Genomic DNA, 24,514 nt, shown 5'->3' with positions numbered 1-24,514 from the left:
CGATTCACACACTCAAGGAAAGTGATATATAGCAAGTACATAATACTACATGAACAATCACACAAGGGATAACTCACAGCTATGACAGGAAATAAGGCTGAACCAGAAGAAACACAGCACTAGCACGAACGGGCTGCTACTGACAATAGCTTGAACACTGGCTTCAAACTTCTCCCACATCCTCCCAACAGCTTCAAAATTACTCTTACAATTGGCACTCAACAATGCTCCTACATTTCTCTTTCTGCCCCTCTCACTTCTCACCTGTTCCTATATCTCCTTATGCTGCTTTTCCCCTCCTGCCCCCCTCTCTCTCCCTCCCCTCAGCAGTTCCTGTATCTTTGGCTTCCGTCCATCAGTTTTCTGAGGAAATATGCACACAGGACTTCTGCAGAGAGAAAGCAGCATTGAAAGCTTGGGCTTCTGTCAGTCTCCACGTGGTCTCATCCTGTGCTTGTGAATTATTTCCAGCTGTAAAAGGGTTTCCCCGCCCCTTCGCCGGGACGTTTTGCGAGGACGTCCTCAGCAAAACTTGGGCATCCCTTTCGATTATGCCCCTCCAAAGTTCCATCAAGCCCAGCATCCTGTTTCTAACAGTGGCCAATCCAGGTCACAACTGTCATCTTCAAAATAAAGAGGAAATGCTTAAATGCTTTGCGCAACAATTTAATAATGAAATTAAATTCAAACAGACAAATCTGCAAATCTGACCATTACATCAATATATACAGAAGATTTATTAGAGGCAAAGCCGAAAATTAGAACTGAAGAAGGCAGACAGAGCCGGGGATTAGAACTGAGGACAGGTACATAAAATGATTCTCCCGAGGTCGCACACAGAGAGTCAGTGACAGAACCAGGGTTTGATAAAGTAATCCGTAAGAGGATATTGGACGTTGATTTCTGTCTTCTCAGTGTGGCATGGTCATGGCTAACAATGGAGTCCATTGATCCTCTTGCTATCATGACTCATGGCTGAGGGCATATGGCCAATTTGATCCCCCGCCTGTGCGTTACAGGTGCTAATCCTTCAGCTCTGGAGCATCGGGGCATGTGTTTTACACTGATGATATGTAAGAGAATATCTAGAAGGATTTGCATCTAGCCAAAGAATCTTACTCTATATACAAATCAGACTCATTTACAATCTTAATCAGCATGCAACTGTGACAGGCTGCATTATGTCTCCCTGTAAGCATCTCTCTTCATCTTCATGGGGATCCAACATGCTTCCATGCCGTAATCTACTGCTATATCCTAGCATGTATCTGTCAGACTCCATGATTATGTCCCAGAATTCCAGCTCCGTGGCTGTGGACTATACCGGCATGCAGTTACATCAGGCTTCATAGCTGTGTCCCAGCATGCATCAGAGTCAGGCTTCATAAATGAGTAGCATCATGTATTGGGGTTAGACTTTCTCAGCCTGGGGCTCCCTAGGACCAGGATAATTTATTTATTTATTTGTTGCATTTGTACCCCACATTTTCCCACCTATTTGCAGGCTCAATGTGGCTTACACAGTACCGTAAGGCGTTTGCCAAATCCGGTAGAGAGCAGATACAAGGTTATGTTGTGTTCGAATAAGGTAGATGTATTCCAAGCTCCATTAGGGTCGAAAGGAGGGAGATTGTATATTGTCCAGTATGGTCTTTGGTTTAGTTGTGTGGCTGGATGTGGGGATTTACGTTGAATCTGTAGTGTAGGCCCTTTTGAAGTGGTTGGTTTTTAGTGATTTTCTTCACAGCTTTCGGGAGTTCGTTCCATATTTGTGCGCTTATATAGGAGAAACTTGATGCATAGGTTGTTTTGCATTTGAGTCCTTTGCAAGTTGGGTAGTGAAGGTTTAGGTATGTGCGAGATGATCTGGATCTGTTTCTGGTTGGTAGGTCTATGAGGTCTATCATGTATCCTGGGACTACACTGTAGCATTCAGGGTTAGAAATAGGGTCATTGCTTTGTAAAATATTCCATACAGAATAGTTCCTGGTTGGATCATGTATGATATCAAGAGAATCTTAAACAGGAGAGAAGTTATTGTCTTGGCCACATATTGATGAGCCTCCAAATGAGGATTTCTGAAGTCATCCATGCTCTGTGTCATCCTTTTTACATTTCTGCAGAGTGAGGTGAGGATGACCACAGCTGAAGAGGAGAAGACTGCGAAGGCAAATAGGAAACCACAAAATAGATCTGCAGTGCAGAGGTGATGTTGTTCTGGGTGCTCAGCATCTGCTGTTGCGTTGTCTGGGAATTTATTCCTACAACTTCGGGCTATAGGAAGACTGATGGTCAAGGAGCCCAGCACAGATCCCAGGAGCACAGGAAGACTGACAAAGAAAGGCTGGCTGCAACTGATGGCCTCTGCCACTGCTGTGCCTGGCATCACCTTGTTTTCAAAATGGCTGCTGAGACTTCCTGCGGTAGTCTCACGGTTCTCGGCAGTCTCACACGGAAGTCTCAGCAGCCATTTTGAAAATGCAGCGGAGCCGAGCAGAGTAGCAGCAGTGGACAGGAAAGAGTGGGGTTCTTTCCTGCCCCCGAAGAGGCTGGTAGACCACCAGGGAGGGAGAGAGCCCGGTTGCCCATATGGTCAGTCCGATCCTGCCACTATGTATCTAGGTTAGGTGTTGCATATGTGTTCCAGCATATGTTTGGATCAGGCTCATTCTCTGCAACAGCAATAGCACTTTGTCCTGAGGAGAAATCTGTTCAGAGCTTTCTTCAGGCTGGCACTTCCCTGTACCAAGATTATAGAGTTCAGGGTCGGAAAGAAGGTGACCACAAGGTAAAACAGTGTATAGCTGTCAGTGTTTGGTTTGATTACATATAGTATCAAGAGCATTTGAGACAGATAATGGGAGAAGGAAAACAGGAGAAGGAAAAGCACTGTCTTGGCTGCTGCTTGGTGAGCCTCCAGACGGAGGTTTCTCAAGCTGCTCATGTTCTGCTCCATCCGTTTCATGTGTCTGAAAAGAGAGACAATGAGGACCACAGCTGATGAGGACAGGATCACAAAGGCTAAGGAGGAGACCACAACATATATGTAAAATGTGCAGGAACAGCTGCTGTTATAGATCCAGTGTGCCGGGCTGTTGCCCGCTGCATCTGTTGCATTGGTTGAGGATATCTGGTAGAAATCCCAGGCCATTGGGAGGCTGATGACCAAAGACACCAGTGTGGAGCCCAGGAGCATCGGAGCCACCAGCTTAGGGAATCTCACCCTCAGAAGGACAAAGAAAGGCTGGCTGCAACTGAGGATCTTCAGACAGTAGTAGAGGCAGAGCCAGGTGGAGAACCAGAGGCTGGAGGAGAGCAGAGAATACCTGAAGATGATTAATGTTTTCCTGAGAGGTTCTATGTAGTACATGTCTCTCTGCAGAAGATAGAAACAGGCACTCACAAGCAGTGTGCCCTGCAGAATAAAATTGGATACCCCCAGCCAAGAGATGATGAAGTTGCTAGTGTTAATGTCTCGGCTCCTAACCCAGTCATAAAAGTTCACTGCGATGATAAACCCATTTCCTGTCAGCCCCATCAAGAAGGCGATGCTGTGAAGGAACAAAACAGTGATATAAATTGATTCCAACATTTTATTCACCCCTGCAAGCCACACCCAGCAGGGCCTTCATAGTTTGATTGTCCTGGAGATCTTTTTGTTCTTCTGTCATCTTTATGAGGGAGACAGAAAGTGCCTGGATTCCTGCATCGCCTTCAGATAGCTTTGGATGATTTGCACGTTTTGGTATTCTTTCACCTCTGTGATGAGTCTGATGCAAATAAGGAAGATATCATTTTGCTTCTGGTTGAGAGCCAGAAAAGGAGGAGGGTCTGGGAATATTATTAGAAACATTGAGACTGACAAAGACTTGAGAAGGTCCAATAGACCTCTTGCTTTCTCCAAACATGATCCTCTCTGCCTATATCATTCCACAAAGATCTGTTTCTGTCCTGTAAAGCCTTTTGGGATGGGGGATCCACCATCTCCCAGGCCAACTCCTTTCAGCACTCAATCTCCCTCATAGTTGACAGTGGCAATGCCAAGGTCTATGACATCAGTTTCACACCCTCCTATCTGACCTTCTTAGACTTCCAGGATATCAGCTTCTGAACTCTAATATGAGTCCACATGCTCTGGCCAAATCTCACCCTTAGAGCTAGCTCACATGTCTGGTGAGCTAAAAAGATGAGTTTGATGCTGAGGGTCTCTGCAGCTCTCACCATTACCTGTTTTCTGAAATAATGAAGTGGTTAAAGAGTGGGGGTCCAGCTGAACCAAAATTTTAGGAGGCCAAGCCTCCTGAACCTCATCCTCGGAGTCACCAGACACCTTCTTTCCACACTGAGGATGGAGAATGAGTGTCCCTGGGCATAGGTGCCAACTCTGTGTAAATTGGGTGTTTGAGCACACTTCTTTACTGCATCCAGGGAGGGGTAATTTGTTTTTTCTACCCCCCAATCAGTTTGCATGGTTGTCTCCTATGTTCCTTGGATTTATTTTACTCAAACACTTGGTTGGGTCATAAGATCATTGAGAACTTCTTTGCTTTGATAGAGATATGGGGCGCTGTTTACTAAGCTGCGTTATAGGTGCATTGGCGTCTTTAATGCGCGTTAACCGTGTATGTGCCTACAATATCCCTGTAGGCTCCTATACAGTTAGTGCACGCGCTAATTAGGAGTGTTGAAAATGCTAACGTGCCTTAGTAAATAGGACCCATGATTTGTAATCTCTTCTTTTTCTATGTAGACCAAGGGGCACAGAGTAGATACTGTGTCTCTCGCCTTCACATTACGTTTTATTTTGCAACATTTATTGCAATCATGCATGCACATATTGTTTTATTTACCTAATTATTTATTTGTTTATGTTATAGTGTACATGATACCTGAAGCAGGCGGTTGCCCTGCCGAAACACGGTCCTGTGTCGGGACCTATTTTGCAGTGCCGGATTTAGACTTGGTGAGGCCCTAAGCTATATAAAGTTTGGAGGCCCCTTTTTAAAACGTTACACCAGAAGGTCTCACAAAGGTGCAAACCAAAACAGGCCCTTAGGTCGCCATGAAAAAATTGAGAACATACATATGCCTTTTAATTATTTAATAACAAGGTATTTAAAGTGAATTTAGTTGTTTCAACTGTGGATGTCGGCTCTACACATAAAAAGCCAAAAAAAATTCTGAGGTTTTGTGAGGCCCAACGCTGTATAGCTTGTTTAGCTTACGCCTAAATCTGGAACTGTATGAGGTGCTTTGGTTAATAAATACTTTTATACCCACAACCGGCTCCTGGAAGTCTTTGGTCCACCTCTACTTTTTTGTGCTTGCTGAACTACTTTGCTAGACATTATAAGTTTAAAAATGTAAGAAGAAGAATTTTGACACACACGATGTAGATGAATAAAGCAAATGTGGGTTATATTAAGAAAAGCAATCGGGTGGCCTGTATATAATGATTAAAGGAGGTTTTTTTAGACCCATGATGGTGAGCTTTTTGTGAGGCTAAGCATTTCTTCTTTTTGAAGATAATTTTGGCCACTGAAGCCTTTTCCTTCTGATAAGAGATACTTATTTTTAATATATATTGGTGCAAAGTGAGATTTGCAGGTTTCAGTCATGGCCTAGAAATATCAGCCAGTCTTTGTTGCTTAAAAATCTCAGTGTGTATTCAGTCTTTGCAATGAACCTAGAGATCTGAGGATCTCAATCCAAAACAGGACTTTATAGGACACCATCTTGGGCACTGACCCCTTAGGCTGGACAAAGGAAGGGTAGGTTGTAGTTGAAAAAGAATTGTAATGGCAGAGGTGGGACACGTAGAGAACCATGAAAGAAGGAGCCTTGAAAGGTGAAGGTAGACGCCAAGCAGGAGACGCTCAGGTGAAAAGATCTGAGACCTGGAAACTTACGATCGAAACAGACATGTTCCCACCAATGATCATTAAGGATGCCACCATTCTCCTCTCTTCCTTCCACCCAAAGGACATTGTTGACAATAAGTAAAATCCCCATCTTTCAAACAAGGAGATAAAGCAGATAGTTCAATGCTTTAATTTAATGGTTAGTTCAATGAGATCAGCAGAGTGAAGAAATAACAATGGATTTGCTGAGAGGACTTGGAATAGAAAGGGAAGTAGTATACAGAAAAAGAGCAAATGTACATCGCAGAGTACAACAGAGGAGTGGTTCTGTCCCAAAAGGAGAATTATCCAGAGATGCTGTGTGAGCTTTCCAGATGAAACCCAGGTATCTTCTCAGCATATGACTTTATCAAGGTCAAGTTCTGAAGATTCACATAGCACACCTTCTAATAACTCACTGGTTGGGTCAATGAAAGGTTTCAAAACTTATGAAGTTTGCAGTGTTCTCCTTGAGCTGCAGCTGAGTTCTTGGGCAACTTAAACCTCAGTAGAGCACAGAGAGCCAGGAAGGGAACTGGGTAAAGCCCAGCAGCAATCAGCAATCGTTGGTATCCACAGGGCTGCTCACATCAGTTTCCACAGAGGATGGACCATCACTGACGACAAAGGATGTATCATCACAAGGGTGGGGCACGGGAGGGTTGATTTCGGGGATCATCCCAGGTTGTGAAGATCTTGTCCCCTAAAAGCAAGAGAACAAAACCTGATTACTTTAAAGGTTTCCTGTTGTGTGCACAACACATGACAAAAACCATACATAAGAATCGCCGTACCACTTAGAAGCAGGATTGGGCTACATGGACCATTGGTTTATATTTATTAAGAACTTGATATACAGCCAAATACCAAGAAAGGAGCTAACAGTGGCCAATTCAGGTCACAAGTACTTGACCGAATCCTGAAGAGTAGCAACATTCCATTCTACTGGGACAAGCAATGGCTTCCCCATGTCTATTGGCTTTTCCTCTAGGAACATGTCCAAACTTTTGTGCATCCTTTTGTGTGGTCCTCCTCCCTCCCCTCCTCCATTTTCCTATCATTTATTATGATTCAGCCCCCTATCCCTCACTGTTTTGTACTATGTTTTCATGTGCCTCTCTTTCTAGATTATTTAGTCTGTAAGCCACCTAGAAGGCATGTCCGATGAGTGGGACAACAAATATAAATAAACCCAGATAGACTAACCACTGATACCGCATCCTCTGGCAATGAGTTCCAGAGCTTATTCGTTGAGTGAAAAATATGTCCTTCTGTTCGTTTTAAAACTATTACCATGTAATTTCATTGAGTGCCCCCTAGTCTTTGTGCTTTTTGAAAGAGTAAAAAAATCAGTTTACGTTTACCCGTTCTACACCACTCAGAATTTTGTACCCTGTGATCTTTTTGTGTATGCTCCCGGTGTGTGCACCGTTAAGTTTAATGCCTATCTTATACAGCCAGGCTCTGCTATAATGGCCTGGGAAAAGATCCTACTCTGGCACTGGGTCCAAATACAGATTCTCAAATATTTGACACAAAATGCACGCAGAAGAATGGCTCTAATCGGACCTTGATTTGTCTTCCTTCCTCCTTCCTACAGAGTCACTAAGGATGTTATAGATAATAGAGTGGGTCTGTGCATATTTCACATCAGAAACAAGGCAAGTGGACTCAAAATGGGGCCAGATCAATCCAGATTCACAGCCTTTCCTGAGGTGACTGTTTATCCATACTCCAGCATCACTCCTCCTTCCGAAATGCAAAATTAGCCAGAAAGGAGAAGGAAACGAATGGACATGTTAGAGCAGGAAGGGAACTCTTTACCACTTTAACCAGAGGAGAGCCTTTTAGTCTAGAACTGAGTACGGTCGACAGAAGGTTCAGACCCCGAATATAGGGTAAATGAATGATTCTGTACCAGCCAGGACAGGATAGTTGGACTCTGCTGCCCCTGCCTCCCCCCCCCCCCCCCCCCCCCCCCCCCATTTCATGCTGCATCTTGTGGTCTCTGCTTTTCCTAGAGGAAATCAAAACTAGTAATATATTATTTTTATTTATTTATGAATTTCTACCCCACATTTTCCAAGCTAGTTGTCGGTTCATTGTGGCTTACAGTTTATTTAGGTTTGACTTGTTACAATTAGGATATGTTCGTTTTCTATCTGTGGTCAAGCATTATGGTGTTATTGTTGAAACATGTTGTCTGTGTTGGTTCGGTGGACAGTGGGCTTTCAGTTGTTTTTGGAACATTATGTAATTTTTCTTGTACTTTATCACTTTAGGTATTGTATTCCAGGTATTGTTACCAGGCCTACATGGCACTGTACAGGTATACACAAGAGACAGTCCCTGCTTGGGGAGCTCACAATCTCATCAAAACACAGAAAGACAAACATGAGGTTTCAGTTGCCTTATTTATTATAAAAACAGGAAACCTATGATCAGTGTGAGCAAGGGGAAAAATGTAAAGCAATCCCAAGAAAAGTGGTTTTTTTTAGATAAGATAAGGCAGGGAGCACAATGCACCACAGTGGAAAGTTGATAGTGGAAGAGGAGAAGAATACAGATAAGGGAAGCTGGCATTACCCAGAGGGGGTGTAGGCTAAGGGAGGAGCTGCAGAGTGGAACTGTTTGTAGACAGTCAGAAGATTGGTTACATGGTAGAAGACAAGTCATGCCTCTGAATTTTGAATAGACTGAAGGGAAGAGAGATGGTTCACTGAGAGACTTGTAAAGAGCTGATTGCACTAGTCTAAGCAGAAGTTGATAGATGCACATGCGAGTTTCAGTGCTGTGTTCAGGAAGAAAAGTACAAATTTTGGTGGCCTTACAATGAAAGAAACCCACATTTAGCAGTGTTGCTGATGCATGTAAAGGAGACAAGATTCCAAGCTAAGGGGACTGGGAGGATAACAGTATTGTCCACAGTGGTAGAAGTGGGGGGGGGGGGGGGGGGGAGAGGGGAAGATGAGGAATTTAGTCTGGGCCATCCTAATTTTGTCCACGCAGCAGTGCTGAACTTCGGGTGAAATTTTAGTGCAGAGATCTGGAATCACCTTACCAGTATAAAGATGGTAAGGAAAGCCATAGGAGGAGAGATCAGAGCACCAAGGGATCAAGTGTAAATAGAGAAGAGGACCCAGATCAGAACCTTGGGGCATCCCAACTGATAATGGTGGCAGAGAAGGATCCATCAAAAGATATACTAAAAGTGGAATGGGAGTAGTAAGATAGAACAGAGTGATCCACTTGATAACAGCGTGTCAAGGAATAGACGATGTTTGATGGCGTTAAAAACAGCAAATAGATCAAGAAAGATGAGGACAGAATAAAGGCCCCTAGCCGTGGACACAAAGAAGTTGCTGGTGACTTTAAGAAGAGCTTTCTCTATGTAATGTATAAGGCAGAAGCTAAATTGGAGTGGATCTCTGTTGACTTGAGATACAAGAGTCAAGGCAGCAAAGTTGAACGGCATGATCTAGTTGTCTAGATGTGAAACGGGAGGTGGGGAGCCCTCACATCAGGTGGCCATGCTAACATGTTACCTTCCCCAGCTCCTTCATGAAAAGCAGGGGCCTTCTAAAAGGATTCCATTGTACTAGAGGCTTCACATGTATCGGTAGAGGTTCAGAGTTGAGTGGAGATGGAAGGGGACGGGGTAAGTCCTATGCCTCAGATGTTGTCTCTACTCCAAACACACAGCAGTCTCTCTCCCTCTGCCCTCATTTACCTTTCTGTTCTGGACAATAACCGTCTGCACCGCCTCCTTCGAAGCCTTCTCTGCCAGAGGGATTGTTTCATTATCCCATTCCACATAATTCAGGTTCATCACAGCCTCCATGATGCTGCGAAGAGGGGGAAAACCAAAGAGGGTCAGTATTTCTCATTCAAAGATTTTACCTAGACACATCTCTTGGCCAGTGTAGTCTGTTTCTTTGTGTTATACCTCACTGAATTCCTTATTCCCCCATCCCCCCCCCCCCCCCCCCCCCCAATAAAACATCATTCTTTCATGCAGTTGAGTGTAAAACCAGAATTAAGCCAATCTTTCCTCCAGGGGTCATGTTGCCCTTTCCCCATGACTCACTCGGTGGTGTGCTCCTGTCCAAGGATGTCTGTGACGTATGGCAGGTCTGTGTAACTCCAGCAGGTGGAGATATTGTTCCTAGGGTAGAAAAAGAGGAAGGCCAGGCACATCTCATTCAGCGTGCTGGGTCCTCCCTGGAGAAAGAAGTCGGACACCTGTCATCTTGTGAGCAAAGAATCAGATGTGGAAAAAGGCATTTTATTTTTTTTAGTCATTCAGGGGTGGCAGGCCTTCCCTGCTGCTTGCATTTTAATTAAATTGACGTGCATGTCATGGTCCAGCAATGACTGTCTCTAGCAGATGCTTTTTATACCTGAATTATCTACAAAGGGTTTCCTGGTGGCCAGCTGTTTACGTGGAATGGGGGAGGGGGGTATGGGAGGGAGGAAACAGGGGGCAGAAATGGCTCATTCTTCAGCCAATAAACTTTAACCCTTTCGTGTAATTGTTTTCTTTCTTTTCTTCCCCCTATCAGGGTTGGCGTTGTGGGGCGACTACCAGAGCAATTGCTCTTGGCCTGTATCCCACAAAGGGCCCATCTGCTTCAAATTGAAAGAAGCATAGCCTAAAGGTGGGCTTTGGGGCTCCGTCTCCAGTTTCTGCCAAACTTGCCCTCCTACCGAGGTTACATAGTGAGCTGCTCTGAGTGGGCACCAAGGGTTGTTCTGTATCATGCAATTTCTGCAATGGAAGACTCACAAAGGTGACGGAGTCCCGATCCATCGTACTGGCAGTGCATTCCACCAGGACCTCATCTCCCTGCAGGGGGAGAAAACACATCAGGTGTCACAGGGGACCTGCAGCCTATGTGAAATCTTTCTTAGCTCCCCAACACAGAACTAGCAAACTGTCTCCTTTCATTGGCGTTCTGTTGCTGAGGAGAGAGGCAAACCTCAGCAAGATTCAGGTGAAAATTACCCTGAAATTCTAAAAGATCAGCTAAGGAGCTAAGAATCAATTGCTAATTAGGTATAAATAGACTGTTAAGGCATTAGGGAAAGTTGCCCACACTTCAACTGCATCTCTTACTTGTTTATACCCTTACTGTGCAGTAACAAGGCCTGTGCCTGATGTGTAATGGTGGGAAGTTAAGAGAGAAGCTAGAACGCAAATGGGATAAAATGTGAACTCTAACTCCTGCACCCCAATCCTAAGGAATTTTTGCCTCTCACATCACTGGTTCCAACCTACACGACAACTCCTCTACTCTGATCTGGGCGGCCATCTTGGTCTTGCTTCTGCTGGATAGGGCACATACCACATTGAAGTCGATGGTGTAGCGGTGGTGCCTTGATTCTTGCAAGCGGAAGTCGTACTTGTCGTCCTGACCCAGGATCCCGATCTGAGTTCCGTTCCTGTAGCATTTCCAAGGACAAGTCAAAAAAGAGAGAACACACGCATGCCACCCCTCTGTCGATCTAAGAACTTTGGTTACCAGTCTTCGCTAGGGACAAATACAACATTTGTCACTTACCCACCGCACCAGCTTATTTTTCTTCTTTAATCACCACTCTGTTCTCTACATTTATCACAGGCCTTCCTTCTCAGGTTTGGTGCTACTCCTTTTGGCTACCTTGGAATTCTCTCTCAGTTTACACTGTACTGTCCCTTAAGCAATCAAAACCCATCTTAAAACCTGACTGTTTCAGAGCTCCTTTGGCCAACCCACCCGGCCCTTTGGATGGCCTGCTGGTCTTGTCTCCTCTACTTAACCCTACTCTAACATTACCTTTGATATCATTCACCACATTTTATATATTTTTTTATTGTAAACAGCCTCGAGACACCTTGTGTGTTTAGATGACATATCAAGTGCCCTCAAATAAACAAATGAGACAGTATGGAGGTAGGGAGTATCGGGATACTAGGTTCCAGTTAGGGCTGGAGGTTAAAGTCAAAGGTCTGAGTGAAAGTTTAGGGTAATGGGAATAGGGGTTAGGGCTTTGGATTAGGGGATAGTTTGGAGTAGGGTCACAGAATTGAGCTAAGGATGGGGCTTGAATGTTAGGTATTAGAAGTTAGGGCTAGGGGTTAGGATTTAGTTTATGGATTATGGGTAGAGCTGGGTTTAAGGTTTGGATAGGTTTAGGTACTGGGGATAGGAATTAGAGGTTAGGGTTAAAGGTTAACATTTAGGTTTAGGGAAAGGGATTAGAGTTAGGAGGACCCTCAGTGAGGAATGGATAATATAAACAGCAAGCGAATGTGGCTGACTCACCGGTAATGAATGACTTTAATCCCTCGAGCGGTGAGATGGGAGTGTAGTAGATAAGCCAGAACTTTCATATTCTCCACTGGCCACCCATTCACCTGGGGCAGGAAGAGACAGCAGAAGAAGTAGTATCACCACCGAGAAACAACTTCCATTGATAAAGAGGGCAGTTATATGAATCCACTATTCAATTTTGCAGCACAGACACACAAAGAAGCATAGGAACATAAGTATTGCTATACTGGGTCAGAGCAAAGGGCCATCTAGCTCAGTGTCCAGGTCATAAGCACCTGGCAGGATCCCCAAAATTAGAAAGCTTCTAAGCCAGGTACCCCAGGGATGAGAGGCTTTCCCCACTCTACCTTAATAGCTTATAGGACATTTTGTCCAAACCTTTTTTAAACCCAGCTGCATTAACTGTTTTTAGTGCATCCTTCGGCAACAAGTTCCAGAATTTAACTAAGCTTTGAGTGAAAAACATTTTCTTCTATTTATTTTAAATCTGCTGCTATGTAACTTCATGGAGTGTCTCCTAGTCTTTGTACTTTTTGAAAGAGTAAACAGCCATTTCATAGTTACCCACTCAAAGTTTTGTAGACCTCTATCATAGCCCCCCTCAGCTGAAGAGCCTCAGCCTCCCTAGACTTTCCTCATATCAGAGTCATTCCATCTATAGGCGTCAGCTCTGTGGGTGTTTGAACACCCCCTATATTGGACAAAGTCCTTGACTGTGTCTAGAGAGAAAGGGTCATTTCCACTGGGTCAACACCCCCAATCATTTTGAAAAGTTAGCTCCTATGGTTCCATCCCCTTAATCATTTTGGTTGCCTTTTTCAGTACCTTTTCTAAGTCTGCTGTATCTGATGTGAGATGTGGTGACCAGAGTTGCATATAATACTCAAGATAAGGTCTCACCATGGAACAATACAGAGACACTATAATTCTATTTGTTTTGTCCTCTACACCTTTCCTAATAACATTTTAGTCACCACTGCATGCTAAGCAACACATTTCTAAGTATTGTCCATGATGACACCTAAATCCTTTTCCTCGATGGTGACTCCTAATATGAACCCTTGCTTCGTGTAACTAATTTGGTTTTTTTTCTTCCCTATGTGCATCACTTTGCATTTGTCCATGTTAAATGTCATCTACCATTTGGATGCCCAGTCTTCCAGTTTCCTAAGGTCCGCCTGCAATTTCTCACAGTCCACATGTGATTTAACAACTTTGAACAGTTTTGTGTCATCTGCAAATCTGATCACTTTACTCATTTTTTCCATTTCCAGATTATTTATAAATATGTTTAAAGCACTGGTCCCAGTGTAGATCTCTGTGTCACTCCAGTGTTCACCTTCTTCCATTGAGAGAAATGTCCATTTAACCCTAGTCTCTGTTTTCTGTCTTTTAACCTGTTCCATGGCTTTTTAAAATTTCTTTAGGAGTTTCCCATGAAAAGATCAATGTCTGTGATAAAATAATCCACTCTTCTATTCTATAGCACAGACACCGTGAGAAATGATAACACATTGATGTAACTGTTACCTCATGGAATTTTTCCGTCTTGCACAACCCGTATGATTTAAAATTCTCAGCTCCAGGTGGGATGAAGTGCATAGGGAAGGTGAAGACCCCCACCTGAAGAATACCCGCATCATGTTCCCGTAACTGTGGCGTGTAGAATATTGTAATTCCAGAATTATCATGTATTCCTGAAACAATGGAACAGGGCTTAGATATTGATCGATTGAAATTACCCTTATATTCTGCAGGATTCCACTCAGGCAGATCAATGCGGAGCACAAAAATACAGCCAAGTTCAAAATGAAATTACTCTGACCTTACTCCAGTAAATATTGAGGAAACAGATGCATTTTTAACATGTTCCTAAATTTTCCATACTTGATTTCTAATTTAACATCCACTGGTAACGAGTTCCAGACTAAAGCTCCTTCACATGAAAATAAGAGACTTTGATATTAGATATGACCCTGAAATATTACCTGAAGCAAGAAAACCCCAGAATGCAGTCTGAGGTGGTAAAATAATCCTTACATTTACCTTGATCATGTATCGCTTATTAAAATCTTGATATACCGCTTAATTTGCAAAAACAAGTCAAAGCAGTTTACAACAAAATTAAAAGGAAAGTGACAAACATCCCCCCCCCCAAATAAAGCAAACAGCGTGACGCATTCAGCATTCTCACTGCAGTCCCTCAGCTTCTACTACAGCGACCCCTCCTGCAGAATATCAGCAAATGAAGGTGAGTTTTTAAAGAAGCATGAAATTTAGATTAAAGTAACCCAGGTTACGTGTAAAGATGGTGAGGAACTGTCCAGTACGCAAGTAGTGGGTTAAGGCTGCAAATATCCGATGATTGGACAACATACCCCTTAAGCAAGCATCACACGACAGTTTTAAACCTTGTTTTCTCAGCTCAAGTGTCCCTATTTTGTAAAGAGAGACAGAGCAAGAAACTGAGGGGGGGGGGGGGGGGGGGGGAAAGGCCCATATTTAGGCACAGGCAGTAACTACCTCCAGCACCAAATTTTGATAGGCACCTGAGAGTCGCCACCGTTATCCAGGCCTGCACTAGCAACTGCGGTAACAAATTTCAGCCTGGGACTTGTGAGCCCTGGTCTGCTCACTGGCCCTACGAAACCTCTTACTCCTGCCCTCTGTTTCCATGACAACAAGGGACCCAGGCTCTGCCAGGCCAGTCAGTGGTCCAGGGCTCACAGGCCCCAGGCCTAATTTTATTATAAGACTTACTGCTGCTACCCAGAATAAATGGCTGAAGGTGAGGGAAACACCCAGCAGAGGGGATGATCTAGGTAGGAACCATCAAGGAGTGGAAGAGAACAACTGCACGTCCCTCTAATGATTTCTGGGCGCTATGGGCATCCATAATTTAAATCCAGAGCTGAAGGAAAGAGAACAAGCGCTAAAGAGAGTCATTCAGAGCTGCTGCTCTGTTCTCCAAGCTGCTAGAATGGATGGCACCTCTAGCCATCCCAGTATATCACTTTAACAGCTCACGTTTCATAAACTCTACTGTTTTGTCTTTTCCCTGTCGGGGCCTGCAAGGTAATTAATAATGCCACTTTCCCAGCACAGTTTCGGATGCCATACCACAGAAAGGTTGCTATTTATGTGAATGAGGGTTTGCTCTGTTCACACTTCTATTTCTGAACACGTCCATGGCAGTGTGCCTGCAACTCACTCCTGGCTTCTCATCATATTATTAATCCATATGTTCACAGAGGTTAGTCAGATCAGTCCCATAATATGCTAACTCTGCCTTCTCTGCACAACTCTCCCCAGCAGCCTCTGGAGACATCCATCAGAGCACCCAGTGGTGTTAATCTATGAGATATAATCTCTGCTCATTGGTCCTCATTGACGCCTCACTATTCCATTGCTGTGGATTGTCTGGACTTATCCCAGGCTTTACCCCCTTTTTCCCTCACCACTGAGGATTTTCTGTGCCTGCTCTAAGCTCCACCACCGCAGAGGATCCTCTATGCTTGTCTCTAGTTTCCTTAATTTCTGATACCATTTTTGCCACCAGTCACTTCCACTGCAAGACTGTTCCAACACCATGTATTGTCACATTAGGCCCTAGTGTAATATCCTCAATGGTAGGATTATCAAATGCTCGTAGGTCACCAATGACAGGCAAGTTTGTCCTGGGTTCACCTTCTACCCACTATGTCTATGCATGTGCATTTCCTGCTAGTTTTGGGGCTCAAACTAAATCTGACCATGATGACTTGCAGCCTTCTAGTGACCCTTATCCTCCAGCCTCATATCATGTGGCCTCGACTCAGGATTGGAAGATTCTTCTAATCAATCATCAGCCACGTGGTTCCTGAAATTTACTTTATTTCAGAAACAGGAACCAGAAGCTAACACATCAGATGAAAGGTAGAACAAAAGGATGAGAAGGATTTGAGGGAGTGTCAATTGTAGTAAGCCAGCAGGCTCAATGGTTGTTGCTGTTCCTTAACTGCATGTGAGCTCTATGCTTCTCCGTATACATCTAACCTTCAAAATGGCTTCTGGGGACAATATTCTCTCCACCTAGATCATTCACAATTCCTAAGCAACATTCTCTATAGGGTGTGCTGGAGTCTGCCACCATTGAGGATAGTACAGCAATCTTGTACCTTCAATTGCACTGGGCAGGTACCCTAGAAGTCCTACAGAACTCGCCTGCCCTGTGCAATTGAAACCTTGAGATCGGTAGGAGTGCAGATGATGGACACCCATCAGAAGGTTGGTTTTGCCTCTTTTGCACCACTGGTGCCCCACCTGCCTTTCTCATGTGACCGCACCTTCTTTAGCATCAAAGTTACTGAAATGAATTTCCAGTCTGATGTAATAGGGATCCAGAGAAGTGCCCAGTGGGATCCCCACATTCTTAGGGAGATGGAAGGCCTGAGGAAGGAAGAACAGTGATATAAATAACCAGAAGGCTTGCATTTGTACATCAGTGTGACTGCCTGCTTTTGCTCTATGATCTAAGTCTCCCCATAATGCCCCTCTACCAGAACACTCCTGTGAATCAGCTTTGAATATGTGTTTCTTAGCTGTGCCAGTTTCTGGCGGGAGTCATACTTCTTGCCTTTCAACTACAAGATTTATTTTGTTTATGGTTGACCTGGATGGGAAGGGAAATAAAATTGGGGGAGGATAAGGGTTCTCCGGGAATTTTGAGAGGTTATAGTAGTTCACATAATATGTTCAGAGAGCTCCTTTGGAGATCTTTTAGGATCAGAAGGGATGGGAGTGGAGGGTTGGAAAGGACATCAAGATAGGACCAGAAAGGGCCTCAAGAAATCAGATATACTCATTGAAAAATATAGCTAGAAGGGCCTCAGGAGGCCATCTACTGAAAAGATGTGAGCTAAATGTAAACAGACAGACAGACAGACAAACACATAAATAAATACCTCTATCTAAAGTCATAGAAAGATGGGACTAGAAGAGATCTTGGGAAGTCATCTAAAATCAGAGAAATGTAGGGCTGGATGAGATCTCATGGGGTCATTTAATTTATCCTCTGCTTCTAGGCATGATCCCCTGTACTTAATATCTTGGTCTTCTCTCTCAGTCCTCGAGAGCCACCAGTGGGTTGGGTTTTCAGTATATCCCTAATAAATATGCCCAAGAGAGATTTGCATTCAACGGAGGTAGTAGGCCCTCAAGGACTAGGAGTGAAGACTTTAGTCTACCAGGTATTGTATGGAACAATGCCTGAGTATTTGAATAGTTAGATTTTATTCCCTAACTCTAGGCAATGGAGGTTAGTGGGAAATTACTTGAATTTACCATTTTCCTCACCAAGAGGAATTAGATTGAAGACATTCCATGGTGTTACTTTATTATACCTGTCAGCAAACTGGTAGAATGGTATACTAATTCAGATAACTATTATTCCTTGTTATAGGATGTTTCATAAGGCCTTGAAAACATACTTTTTGAGAAATATGTTTTGTGTACAGCTTGAGGAAGAGGTTTTCCTTTTTAATTTTAATTGCATTTTATTGTAATTCCTGGTATGTCCAACTTCTTTTATCGTGTAAATCGCATTGAACTCTTTTGGGTATGTTGTGATCCATAAGAAATAAAGTAAAGTAAAGGATCTAATCCAGCCAGTCAGATGTGTATCTGACCAACACTCCCTCTAAGGTGCACAGGAGTCTTTCATCCACTTTCCTACCATCAGGAGTGGTAAAACAATATTGTGGTTTCAATCACAAGGGGTAGGCAGGTCCCCTGGGAGTCCCACAGAGCTTGCCTGCCCCTTGCAATTGAAACGTCGATGTTTCTGAACCACTCCTGATAGTAGGAATACAGGTGGATGGCTTGTATGGACATTGAAACCAACATGCTGGGGAAATGCGGGATACAAATTAATTAAAGAGGAATTTTGTGTTTAACCTACTCTTCAGGCCTTCAGTGACAACAATTCCATCACCTTCTTGAGTAACTTCTATTTGTCTCTCTTTGGAGGGCATCATCTAGAAAAGCATTTCCCAAATGTAGACTCACCGATCCTCCAACCGCCCAACCGAAGATGACTTGGCTGCACTGAGAGAAGGTTGGATCGGAACCATAACATTCGCCCACCTCTGAGGTAACGTTAGTGTTGTTAGCACAGGCATAAACCAAGATGTGATGGACCAGACCAGCGCTGTTTGGATCAATCCGAGGGTCATACTGGAAGACACACACATGCACACAAGATGCAACTGATTGCTGAAGTGAATTGTTCGAAAGCCTACTGTGCTCCCTGCTCACTCCCACCCAAGTCCTTAAGTGCAAAACAGTTACGAAGGTGAATATTTCAAAATGGGGAAATCGTTATAAACCCGGGAGTGTGAAATTTGCCAATGCAGTATTCATTGAAGGTCTTGACCTAGCCTTTGCCTACAGAAACAGACACATGGACTAAAAGGCTGGCTTCTTGCACAATTCAAGCTGACAGAACATTTTAGCTTGCTACTCATTTTTCCATCCCCTTGCCCAAACCTGTGGTGCAATGTTCGCTGGGGTTCAAGCGAGGAGGGAGGGCTTACCAGGAAGATGTGGTGTTTTTCACTAACAGTTGGCATGGGGATAAAAGTACAGGCATATGTTGTGTCCGCCACAGGTATAGGGAACTGTGATAAAAAGAGGGAAAATATATTCAGATCGTATCAGCTTACATAGTAACATAATAGATGACGACCAGTCTGGCCAACAACATAATAACATAGAGACATGGCGGCAGGTAAGGGTCAAATAGCCCATTCAGTCTGCCCATCCTCAGCATCCACTATCTCCTCCTCTCCCTAAGAGATCCCACGTGCCTGCCCCACGCTTTCTGAGTGTTTTAGGCTTTCCTTTTAAATTTGATGGACTTCTTTTACATTATATCCCACTTGTTTATTGTAATCCGCTTAGATCTGCTGAAGTTGAGCGGTATTTCAAGATTTAGTAAAGCATAAAAATATAAGATAAATTCGTAGCATAAGGTATGATGAAGATACTACATATGTATGCTTGATCTTGATTTGTCCTTGCCGTTTTCAGGGCACAGACCTTACACGTCTGCCCAGCACTGGCCCTGTTCTCCAACTGCTGAAGCTGAATCTGTACAGCCACGATCATGGCACAGACCATAGAAGTCTGCCCAGCACTGGCTTAGCAGTGCTTAGATGTCAACTCCAGTAATTGGGAAGCAAAGTTTGTTTGGTTCCATTTTCTTTCCATACAAGATTCCTTTGTGTTTATCCCATGTATTATTTTATGTATTTATTATTTATTTATCTGGATTTATTTACCGCCTTTTTGAAGGAATTCACTCAAGGCGGTGTACAGTAGGAATAGATCAAACGTGAGCAATAGGCAATTTCAGCAGTAAAAATATTCAAAAACAATACAAAGTATTGCAATGACAACACAATATGTAATAGAACATTATAATTGATAGTGAATTCTGTTACGTGGAATGCCCTCCCATGGGAAGTGGTGGAGATGAAAACAGTATCTACCACACTCTCCTTGAAAAAGTACTTTCTGATATTATTCCTGAGTTGTCGTCCCCCCACCCAAACCTCAGTTCATGTCCTCTAGTTCTACCGCCTTCACACAGCAGGGCTCTCTCAGATCTGGAAATGGGTTGGGTTTTCTCTCAGATTCATCCCTCCTTGTTCATAGGTGTGAACAGTGCAAAGCAATTGGGAAAGAGTAGATTGTAGATAGCCTCGGGCCACCTAAAACCCTCATCTGAAAATGTGAAAGGATGACAGAATGGGGCACAAGACACATGCACCTAACACACAGCAAAATCTGAGCACCCCGACCACGAACCAGAAGCCCCTGTGCACTTCAAAGTCATCTGACTTCAACTTTGAGTTTGAGGCTCAGTTTGTATCTGTGTAAAAAATTTGTATGTCTAGTTTAAGACCAGGGTTTTCAGGGCTTTTGCAGCTCATATTTCAGCCTCAACCTGCACTTACATTATTCAGCTTGATGTCGTACGTGAAGTATGTGCTTGGTGTGTCTATCATGGGAATTATCTCCATCAGGTAGATGGACTTCACAAATTTATGATCCTCTTCGTACTCCAGTGAGTCATCCAGGCCATACAGGGAGATCACACGCATTGTATCATTCTGTTGGAAACAAAAATGATCAAGTAAAATCATTGCTCCCAAACATATTAACCTCCTCTGTTGGGAATGTACTAGGTACATTCTGGAGCCTGGGAATGAAGTAGATGAACCCCCAAGGTTCCTTCCAGCTCATCTGCTATGCAGAACAATGATCTTGTAAACACATCATTTCAATGGGCATTCCTTATCATAAGACAATGTCTTCAGCATGAAGGGTTCAAACATTGGTGGTCAGTCCTCTCCCTACTCAGCCTTTCCTAAAAAGTATCCAGGGAATGTACGAAGTGGCCACAAGGTGGCACCTGTGCTACACAAATGCCAGTTTTAAAAACTTTACTCGCGTGATTAATCACTATTAGGATTTTAATCAAAATACAGCCCTAGTTTTAATATGTATAGTTCTGATACTGTACCACTTTGGATTTAATTTGCATATCTCCAAGATTACTGAATCTCTTCATAAAATGGTTAATACATCCTAATAATTAAATAAACTATAACTGGACCTATGTGGTGGGGAAAACTCAATTAACTCAATCTGTCTTCCAAAATAAGATGAGATAGAGCCAGGGAGATTGCAGAGACTCACAGGTTTAAAAATGGACAAGAGGAAAACCACCTTCAGAGGAAAGAGTCACAGTAAAAAGCTTCGGGGCATCTTGTAAACCACTTAATGCTTGGCAAAAAACATTATATTAATACATTCCATTACATCACCATAACATTAGAAAATATGTCTTGCCAGACAGGGTGGTGGATGCATGGAATAGCCTTTCAGGGGTGATGATGGAAGCCAGAATATCAAAATATTAGTGGTGGGAGAGTGAGGGGTAAAGCCTGGGATAGGCACAAGGGATCCTCAGTGGTGGGGAGAGAGGGGTAAAGCCTGGGATAGGCACAGAGGATCCTCAGTGGTGGGGGAGTGAGGGGTAAAGCCTGAGACAGGCACAAGGGATCCTCAGTGGTGGGGAAGTGAGGGGTAAAGCCTGGGATAGGCACAGAGGATCCTCAGTGGTGGGGGAGTGAGGGGTAAAGCCTGAGACAGGCACAGAAGATCCTCAGTGGTGGGGGAGAGAGGGGTAAAGCCTGGGATAGGCACAGAGGATCCTCAGTGGTGGGGGAGTGAGGGGTAAAGCCTGAGACAGGCACAGAAGATCCTCAGTGGTGGGGGAGTGAGGGGTAAAGCCTGAGACAGGTACAGAGGATCCTCGGTGGTGGGGAATGAGGGGTAAAGCCCTGGATGGGCAAGAAGTGAGAGGTAAAGCTAGAGATAAGGAGAATTGTGGTAGGGAGAATAGGCTGAGACTTCCTTTATCTGCTGTCATGTTCAGTGTGTTCGAGATCGTTTAGGATTTTTTAGAAGCTGTGCCACTGAGAGGGTGACAGTCACACTGCCTTTGCAGTGTAGTGTTCCACGCAGGAGACTGGACCTCAAGTTTTCTCCTGGTGGCCAGAGCTGGACCTCTCCTTACTGTGATGTCGTGATCGTCGGGGTCACATGTCCGTAATGCGCGGTGAAACACCATGGTAGTGGTGGTCTCATTCTGCGTAAGTGAAAGTAGCTTGTAGTTCTGTTTCTCGTCCTCCTCAGGGGGCCAGTCTTCCTTCATGTGTCTATCCTGAAAGCAGAGGCTTACATGTGAGAGAGAAAAAGAGAGCGATAATACATCAGAGAGAGACAGAGTGTCAGAGGGAGAGAAAGAGAAAGGATGTTAGAGATGGAAGGAAACAGATACAGAGGGAAAGAGGGAAGGAAAGGGGGGGGGGGGGGGAGAGAAAGAGACACGGATAAACAAAGACACACAGAGAATTCCTACAATCCCAGCCCTCTGCAGCCCACACACTCACTGAGAAGTAGATGGATTTGTCAGGGTGGACTCCTCCAATCACTATATCACTCTCTTCCAATTCACCATCGGGGCTTAAACCAAACCCAATCCAGCCTGTTGTCTTCACTTGCAGCTCAAAGACAATCATTTCCTTGTCATGGTCCACACCCCAGCGTAGCCGGACAGACCCGTGAAGAGGGTCCAGGACTCTGGTAAATTGCAAGTGGAGAACTGGGGTCTCCTCTGCTTTCGCTATCCAGAGGAGACACAGGAGAAGGAGAGGGAGTGCCAACCTCGGCATGACACTGTCTCAGTCTCAGGACAAGCAAACAGCAAGCACAGGGTGGTCAGGATGGCTTTTATACTAATGCCAATGAGCTGGAAGGAGAAGGTCTTGGATTTCATTAAAGACCTGCCCCAAATGTGGATTACCTGACGCTGAGTACAGGGGAGCCTGGAGGTACAAATAACACAGCCAGCATTCTCCAGCCAGGTTTGCCTCAAACTTAGGTTCTAGTTGATGAATATCTGCTTCAGAAAATGTCCAGGTGATCAGAACTTGCTTCAACCTGGTTGCGGTTTGACCTCCAACTTCTTTTCTGGAAGGATTTGAATTAAGCTGAATTTCTAGCATCATTTGCAGATTCAGATTACGTGAAGGACACAACATTCCTACACACAGAAGTCAAAATGCAGAGAATTTAGCTGGCCCATTCTATCATCCATTTCGACCCTCCACTTATACATCATACGATCTCTATACAACTTTGTATTTGTTATCCACCGACTGGGCAAACGCCTTTGACGGTACTACGTAAGCCACATTGAGCCTGCAAATAGATGGGAAAATGTGGGGTACCAATGCAATAAATAAATAAATAAAATCGCTTAGAAAGTCCCCGAGTCTTTGCACTCCAGGATGCTGCAGAAGGGGCATTCGCAGTGCTAGGGGGCAGGCAATTGAACACTTGGCGGTTGAATTTCCATCTCAAGATACAGGATTCCAGTGGGAGTCCACGTATGTGGCCTCTGACCTCACAACCATTGCTGCAATGGCCAGACTAGGAACAGTATCAGAGACTGTGCAGGTATGAGTATGGCAGCTCTACAGCTGCTCTGTTTCCAGCCTTAATGTTGTAGGGATGAGACACCCCTGACGATTTCGTTAAATAGCCTCTCAGTCAGATATAAATCTATATAAGAGGAAAGCTTCTTAATCCTTTGCTTTTCATGGAATAGAGTGAGAGAAGGTATTGGAGAAATGACTGGAAGACAAAGGAAATAGTTTGCATCCAAAAAAGGGGCGGAGAGAGTGGCACAGCTTCCACCCAAACAGACCCTGTGGGGGGGGGGGGGGGGGGGAAGGAAGAAAGGGGTCCACTTGCGGCTGCTCCTGAATCAGCCATGGTGGACCACTTTGCTTGGGGGGTCCTTTCTGAAACTGTCACTTTAGGGGGGCCCTTAAATTGAATTCATGCCAGTGGGAGACGTACCCTGGAATGGTAGTGACAAAGGCCTACTTAGAGGTAACATTTCAGAATAACTTTTATCCCGTCTGAGTCAACATTAGACATCTTCATGACTGTTGCTGCATTATAAGTTTCAGAATGTGACGAGATTCCAGTTACACAGGGGCCTGTGCCAGGCGCTTGATGGAGGGATGGCTGATAATCCCAAGGATTTAAGAGAACAGAAGAGAGACGGACAGGCAGGAAACGAGTGCCTTGGCCATGAAAAGATTAAGGAACAGAAGATGTGGAAGAGGAGCTAGAGGGATGGAGACTTTAGTGGATAAAGGAGCACTTAGTGGATGAAACTGATACCTCCTTAACGGAAGAATTAAGTGTTCCTCACACCTACAGGATTATTTAGAGTGTGGAATTAAGAGATTGGATGGATGGATGGAGTGAAAAGAAACATCCTTTAGCATTGCATAACAGAAGACAGCGTTGAGAGGTAAAATTACAGGGGGGAGCAGAGAGGGAGGGGAGGCTGTCCTACAAAATACAAGTCATGTACTACCAGGTTTTTTCATATTTATTTATGTTTAAAACAATATTTATAACCCGCAACTATCCCCAGCTCTAGGTGGGGTTCAATAAAACATATAATTCAGAGCAAGACACTCATTGAATAAACAGCATTACCATACACTCACTGTAGACCTAATAAAGTATTTAATACGTCAGTGATGATCAGTTACCAAGTGCCTGATAAAACCAGGAGCTCTTCACTTGTTTCCTAAAAGTAAGAGAATCTGGTGTCGTTATTGCATTCAGATGGACCAGATACATAAATGCTTTGCTCTGTGTCTCAAC

General features: G+C 44.0%; 2 protein-coding genes across 2 annotated transcripts; both read right to left on the bottom strand.

Annotated features, from left to right (window-relative positions):
* Positions 1-2,665: 2,665 nt before the first annotated feature.
* Positions 2,666-3,538, bottom strand: LOC115457442 (taste receptor type 2 member 40-like). Its single transcript, XM_030186856.1, has one exon. It carries the CDS (start codon positions 3,536-3,538, stop codon positions 2,666-2,668), a length of 873 nt encoding a protein of 290 aa, XP_030042716.1.
* Positions 3,539-6,122: 2,584 nt separating this feature from the next.
* On the bottom strand, positions 6,123-22,866 carry LOC115457440 (putative DBH-like monooxygenase protein 2). The gene is made up of 14 exons (XM_030186855.1): positions 22,629-22,866; positions 22,216-22,448; positions 21,840-21,986; positions 20,212-20,367; positions 18,787-18,870; positions 18,260-18,427; positions 16,540-16,642; positions 13,745-13,911; positions 12,206-12,297; positions 11,246-11,342; positions 10,687-10,746; positions 9,988-10,121; positions 9,631-9,745; positions 6,123-6,603 (listed from the first exon to the last, which is right to left on the bottom strand). The coding sequence occupies exons 1-14, from the start codon at positions 22,864-22,866 to the stop codon at positions 6,457-6,459; spliced, it is 1,941 nt and encodes a 646-aa protein (XP_030042715.1). The 3' UTR covers positions 6,123-6,456.
* Positions 22,867-24,514: the final 1,648 nt, after the last annotated feature.

Source organism: Microcaecilia unicolor, chromosome 14 (genome assembly GCF_901765095.1).
Source record: "Microcaecilia unicolor chromosome 14, aMicUni1.1, whole genome shotgun sequence".
Lineage (NCBI taxonomy): Eukaryota > Metazoa > Chordata > Amphibia > Gymnophiona > Siphonopidae > Microcaecilia > Microcaecilia unicolor.
The sequence above is the reverse complement of the archived record's forward strand: the minus strand, read 5'-3'. Positions and strand labels throughout refer to the sequence as shown.

Coding starts and splice junctions, on each gene's coding strand:
- LOC115457442 (XM_030186856.1), bottom strand. CDS start 3,538: ATGGGGCTGACAGGAAATGGGTTTATCATCGCAGTGAACTTTTATGAC.
- LOC115457440 (XM_030186855.1), bottom strand. CDS start 22,866: ATGTTGTGTCCTTCACGTAATCTGAATCTGCAAATGATGCTAGAAATT. Junction 12,298..13,744: donor AGACGGAAAAATTCCATGAG/GTAACAGTTACA, acceptor TTCCTGCCCCAG/GTGAATGGGTGGCCAGTGGA. Junction 11,343..12,205: donor ATTAAAGTCATTCATTACCG/GTGAGTCAGCCA, acceptor GAAATGCTACAG/GAACGGAACTCAGATCGGGA.